This window comes from Alligator sinensis, unplaced genomic scaffold (genome assembly GCF_000455745.1).
Source record: "Alligator sinensis unplaced genomic scaffold, ASM45574v1 scaffold30_1, whole genome shotgun sequence".
NCBI lineage: Eukaryota > Metazoa > Chordata > Crocodylia > Alligatoridae > Alligator > Alligator sinensis.
The window spans coordinates 70,188-77,015 of NW_005842060.1; the positions used below are offsets into that span (position 1 = coordinate 70,188).

The 6,828-nt window shown below is 40.8% G+C and overlaps 1 protein-coding gene across 1 annotated transcript in view; it reads right to left on the reverse strand.

The window, feature by feature from the left end:
* FBXL17 (F-box and leucine rich repeat protein 17) overlaps positions 1–6,828 on the reverse strand; it is a 55,449-nt gene that overhangs the window by 9,456 nt on the left and 39,165 nt on the right. The window contains exon 5 of the mRNA XM_006023115.2: positions 5,807–5,938. Coding sequence (XP_006023177.1) covers positions 5,807–5,938 — 132 coding nt within the window. The remainder of the gene's footprint in view (positions 1–5,806; positions 5,939–6,828) is intronic.

A 6,828-nucleotide genomic window follows, 5' to 3' on the forward strand; every position in this document is an offset into this window, starting at 1 on the left:
GCTCTACAGTTTTCTTTCCCTAGTGGCCCAGATAAAGTCCTCCCTCCACCCACCTATGAGTCTGCCCAACGAGTACTATATTCCTGTTAAAACCAAAGAAATGCTCTAATGACAATGAAGGTTAACTTTTTCTAAGGTGGAAGATTTCATAGACATAGACATTAGGGCTGGAAGGGACCTCGGAAGATCATCCAGTTCAGCCCCCTGCCCAAGTGGCAGGAAGTCAGCTGGGGTCATAGGATCCCAGCAAGATAAGCATCCAGTCTGCTCTTGAAGGCATTCAATGTAGGTGCATGAACCACCTCTGGTGGCAGGCTATTCTAGACCTTGGGGGCTCAGACAGTGAAGAAATTATTCCTTATGTCCAGCCTGAAACGGGCTTGCTGGAGTTTATAACCATTCAACCTTGTCATCCAGTGGGGAGCTCTGGTGAACAACCGTTCCCCCAGATCCTGGTGAACACCCCTGATAAACTTATAGGTGGCCATCAGATCACCCCTGAGCCTGCGCCTTTCCAGGCTAAAGAGTCCCATAGCTCTCAGCCTGTCATCGTAAGGTCTGTTTTCCTAACCTCTGATCACGCACGTGGCTCTTCTCTGCACTCTCTCAAGCTTCTCCACATCCTTTTTGAATTGAGGAGCCCAAAACTGGATGCCATACTCCAGCTGCAGCCTCACCAAGGCCAAGTACAATGGGAGAATGACGTCCCAGGATTTGCTTGAGAAGCATCTATGGATGCAAGCCAGCGTACTGCTTGCTTTACTGGCCACAGCATCACATTGAAGGCTCATATTCATCTTGTGGTCAATCATGACCCCCAAGTCCCTTTCATCCGTAGTGCTAACCAGCATAGCACTGCCGAGCTTATAAGTATGCTGCAGGTTTTTCCTCCCAAGGTGGAGAACCTTACATTTTTCAGTGTTAAACACCATCAGGTTCTCATCCGCCCAATTCCTGAGCCTGTTAAGGTCTGGCTGGATCTCCTTCTGTCCTCAGGTGTGAATGCTTTACCCCAGAGTTTGGTGTCATCGGCGAACTTGGCCAGTCCGCTACTGACACAGATATCTACATCATTGATGAAGATGTTAAATAGTATAGGCCCAAGGGCAGAGCCTTGAGGGACCCCGCTGGTCACAGCAAACCATGATGATTGAATTCCATCAACCACCATCCTCTGGGTCCTACCGCTGAGCCAATTCCCCAGCCAGCAGATCGTGGTGAGGCCGAGGTCTCAGTTGTAGGAGATAAGATTGGTCAAGCAAGACGTACCCGCAACAAACCTGTGCTGCCTATCCCCCAGGATGTTGCCGTTGGCCAATCTGTTGAGAATGGCCTCTTTAATAATCTTTTCTAAGACCTTCCCCAGGATAAAGGTCAGGCTGATGGGCCTATAGTTTGCCGGATCCACTTTCCTCCCTTTCTTGAAGATAGGCACCACATTGGCCTTCTTCCAGTCTTCGGGCACTACACCAGAGCGCCACGAGTTCTCAAAGATCCATGCCAGGTGCTGGGCTATGATGCTCGCCAGCTCCTTGAGTACCCTGGGGTATAAACTGTCAGGGCCAGCTGACTTGAAGGTATCCAGCCTCTCAAGGTGTTCCTTCAATGGAGGGCAGGGAATCTCCCTCACCCAGGCTCCCCTGTCCCATAGTGGGCAGGGGCGTCCCATGGGACTGATGAAAAACCGATGCAAAGTACCCATTTAATAGGTTGGCTTTTTCCTGGGTGTCGGTTGTCAGTTGCCCCATCTGGTTTAGCAGGGGTCCAATGTTGCCCTTGCTTTTCCTCTGGCTCCCCACATATCTAAAAAAGGACTTTTTATTGTCCTTGATACTTGTAGCTAGTTGGAATTCCGTCACAACCTTGGCTTTCCTGGTTCACTCCCTGCAGGACTGGACCAGTGTGGAATATTCCTCCTTGGAGGTGGATCCCATCTTCCATCCTTTTAAGGCCTTTCTTTTTAGCCACAGGAGGTTCGCTAGTTCCCTAGAGAGCCAAGGGGGCTGCTGTGCCCTTTTGCTGCCTTTCCTCTGAGATGGAATTGCATTAGCTTGTGCATTGAGGATCGCTCCCTTGAGGAGCAACCACTCTGCCTGAGCTCCCCTAACCTTGGGGTCACGGTCCCTTAGGGCCTCACCAAAAAGCCTCCTGAGCTTGTCAAAGTCAGCCTTCCTGAAGTCAAGGACTTCTGTATTGCTGACTGACTTGCCAGCTCTACGGCAGATGGTGAAGGTGATCAGCTCATGGTCGCTGTCACCCAGCTTTCCTTTGATCATTAGGTCGCTGATTAGGTAGTCCCTGGTTGCCAGTACCAGGTCGAGTAGCAGTTTACCTCTGGTTGGCCCATAGACCTCGTGTCAGACAGAGGTCATCCACGCAGGAGAGGAAGCTTTGCAACCGCTCGGATTTAGCCGAGCACTCTTCCCATGAGATGTCTGGGTAGTTGAAGTCTCCCATGACAACCATGGACCTGGAGCATGTGGCCTCAGCCAATTCCCTGGCCAACTCCTGATCAAGCGCTTGACTTTGGGTGGGAGGTCTGTAGTTGAGTCCCACCACTGTGCGCCCCGTTCCGCGTTTCTCATGGATTTTAACCCAAAGGGTCTCCAGCCGTCCACCCCGGTCGCCAATGTCGGCTTGCAGGGACGCATAGCTCTCCTTGACATAGAGAGCTACGCCTCCGCCCCTTTTGTCTACTTGATCGCTCCTGTACAGGGAGAGTTAAAGTTAATGTTAGAATAACCAATCCATTTCTTAGATAGAATTGCCGTGAAAAAGTAATATAAATCAATTTAAATTTTGCCTTAAGAGAAGCTAGTTTCCAGCCGAACCAACAACAGCAGCAAAGCCAAACTATATTTAAAATGTTTCCCTGGTTTGGACAATTCTCAAAAAGAAAACCTTTTTCATTTATTGTTAAACAATTGTAACGAGGGTACCAGCTACAATTTATCCTATTATAAGATCAAACTGGCTTGAGTGAGATTATAAACGGAATTATACAACATGTGCTTGCAAAGTTCAGGTTGCTTGTTATTTTACTAAGTTCACAATTGGAATAACCTATCACACATAGGGAACAAAAAAATCCTGTTTTTGCGCAATTTCTCTTGTTTAAAGAATAAAAAAAATCAGGTAAACATGATATTTAAAGGGATGGAAATAAAGCACACATGTAAAAAATCATGTGTTACAAATATAAAGCCCTTCTTCCCAACCCCTCTATCAATTTATGGTTTGTAACTCTCACTTCATTACATAATTTGTACCACTGAATAGTCAGCTTCTCAGGACAAGAAAGCTATCTATATCTTTCGTCACATCTAATATATTTTTAATGCAATGTTCAACCTAAAAAACCAAAAAACAAGAAATTATTCTGCTACTGCTCAGCAGTCTCCTTAATGGAAATACTTAGCAACACAAAATTCAACTGAAATATAAATTGATAGTCGACACTTTATTAGAAAGCAACCCTCTCTAAAGAAATCATTTAGGTGTTGGTTAGCTCCACAGGCTTAATATTAAACATGTTAAATATATGGATGTAGTCTTAAACAAGCCTATTTGCAATCCCCAGAAAAACACTATCCTGCCCTGCTGTTTCATATTAGAAGAAACAGGTTATGAAATATACAAATTTTCAAATCCTCATACAAAAATTAAAACTCCCTTTTCTCCAGGTTATTTTTCTGTAGCATAAAATCTATAAAGTAATTGCATACTACAAAAGCAAATATGCAAGTATACAGTAAATATTCCACATTTTTGTTTGGTTGAGTTTTTTTGGCTAGGAAATATTTGATATGAAAATGGCAGTAGTCGATATCTGCATGTCTTCATTCAGAAAAAAATCTGACACTGTTGACATAACACTAGAGAGGAGAAATAAACTTTAAACAACATTAAATGTATTCTGTAAAAAATTCTGAATATTTTGACTTTTTTAGATAAAGAAAATTGTAAATCAGTACCTAGCAACTTAACTGGCAGGGGGGCAGCAGAGTGACCAGGACAATAACCCTGAGCACTGCCTTTGTGAGGGGTGCAAAAATAGCCATTACAACAGTGGTGGCCGATCATGATACTACAATTGGCACAGCAGCAGCCACTGCTGCCGTGGGTACAAGAGCAGCACTGCTATGACTCTGTCAGTACTCATTTACCACCTACTAGCACTTTTTTCCTCAGTCAACTCCAGTATATCCATTGATTCAGATTCCTGTATTTCTCATTTCAGAGCTGTAAATTATTACTTAATTATAACTGTGATAACATGCTTGAACACTAGCAAGCTATTTTCCTGACCAGAAAGACACAGCCCATTCTTTTATCAGAAGCCATCTGGTGGCATTGTTACAAATAGGAATCATCACTGAATACTGTAGCATTTTCATTAATATTCTGTATCACCTAATTCTCTATATTTACAAAAGGTATCATTTCCCATCTATGTCCTTTACCCAAGATGCTATGAGAAGTAAGCTTTGTGAAAAATTAAGTTTCACATCTGTGGTAATTAGAGCTGTCAATTTTTTTCTCAACACAAAGTTTTATTGGAAAATGCTAATTCATAAGAGCAAAGGTTTCTATGGGAAGGGAATGACTTCAATTAAGTCCTTGATTAAAAATATGCCAAGTTATTAAAATAAAAAAAATAGTGTTCCATTTTCCCAGAATTTTTTCCCCCAAGAACTCAGCTCTCTTAACATATTTATTATCTGGTGAGAATATATAGCCCAGGAAGATGACAAATCCTCATTAAAAACAAAGAAGCTTTCCATTTACAGGAAGTGTACTGGTAGGATATTTTATTTTCTTAACAAGAGAGTTGGTATTCATGTTTGAAAAACCTGTACTATTATCTGCAAATAACTGAGATACCACAGACAGAGGAAATGAGGAAATAAAAAAAGGAAACATTTAATTATTAAGGCATGTAGAAAGATGGTCATGAAACTTCATCCTGCATATATTTTACCATTATCATGTACTTAACAGTTAAGCAATTGAGTAGACATGCTTATAACATGCATGTGCAGTAATTACTTGTGCAAATCAAGATCTTCACATATGGCACAAAAATAACCCTTCAAAAGTATGTAGGAACCACCTTTTCCATGTGGATTTTGTAGTGTTTATTTTTGCTCTCAAGCTTTAGGCACTCTCAGTACCATTAATGGACTAAAATTTCTATTTTGTTATATGGAAGAAATTTATCCAAGTCTTTTTCTAATCTACATTATATAACCAATTAGTTTCTACCATGTCCAAAACACTCAGAAAACATACAAGATTTTTTTGGCTTCCATCTTTTATCTAGCTTATTTCCATATTAAATGAAAAATCTCAAATATCTCAAAAGTGTTTATAAGACATTCAGTCTGCATTACACCTACCTTCTCAAGATTATATCCTGCTCTTATTGGATATATCATATCTGAACATGTTCTATAAGATGCTTCTAAAGTAACAACATTTAAGAAGAGGGCAAACAGTAAAAACTTACCTGGCCTAGTATTAGATAGGTTATGGTCCAAAAAGACTTATCTGATAAATATGAACAGCATTTTGTTATGGAGTTTGTCAACCATGATCTGTGTTACTTTCTGTACAAAACCTGAAATCTCATAGCTAGAGAAGAAGTTGTTTTGGCAGATCACCCTGAGGGGTGGGGGGGGGCACGGGTGGAGGGGAGGGAAATATTCAAAAAAGCTTTAAGTACCAAGTAACTGGGGAAAACATTGAGAACAAAGAGCTGTTAAAATGCTCTTATATTCCATTCAAATTGTATACAAGTACTTACTAATTTGTTCTCCTGCATGTATATTCTTTGCAACTTCAGACATCCTTTTGCTATAATGATCATTCCCTCATCTGAGATCTTGTAACACTGGCCAAAATGAATGTCTTTCAGTTCTCTGCACTTTGAGCCCAGCTGCAAGTAAATAAAATAATGCAAGTGCTTAAAGGAAAAAATAAAAACAACAACAAAAAATAAAAAGGAATAGAAATTCATTTGTAAATGTTTGGGTTTTGTTTTCTTCCTAGGAACAACCTTGCCCGAGAGCTACACTAATACAATTAACAAACAAGTAAAAAAATGTTGCAAGAAAGGCAAAATTGAGTCTTAACCATGAACAGCCAATAAAACAAAACAAAAAAAACAAAACTTACAGCACACCAAGCAGAAAAACTAAGTCTGCTGATAGAAGAAATCTCTGAGCAGCCAACATGACCGACCAAGCTCCAACATACCTGATTTAACATGATTTTTTTTATGAGTTTTCTTGTATTAGTTTAAATGTCAGTCATCGTTCATATTAATTTGCTTTAAGATTTGGGAAGCACACTTATTAATGCAAGTCAATAGGCAAGGCAGTAAAAAACACCACCACACAAACAAACTCTGTTTTCATCTGCAAATTAGATCAACTCAGAATTCGGTTCCAGTGGCAATCAAGCCTTGAAAAACTCAGACATATCAGCCAAAGGTATACTGTGATATGTCAAATTGAGTCACTTTAAGGAGATAATTTCCTCAATTGATAACTAATTTTAACAGCTCGATGCTCAAGTAACCTGAGAAAAATATAAGATTCACAGGCAGTAGCTAGGAAGAACAGCTTTGCTGCCAGGTCTGCAGTCACTGGCAAATAAGAACAACTGTCTGAAAGCCAAACAACCTCAAAAAGAACAAGCAGATGGGTAAAATCACGTTTTTTTCTTAAGTCCCCTTTGGAATTGATTGGGACAGGTTCCTTCAAATTTGGTTCAGTTTACTATAGCGCAGCCTCCTTAGAAGAAAACTGAGAACCAACAGTTCCT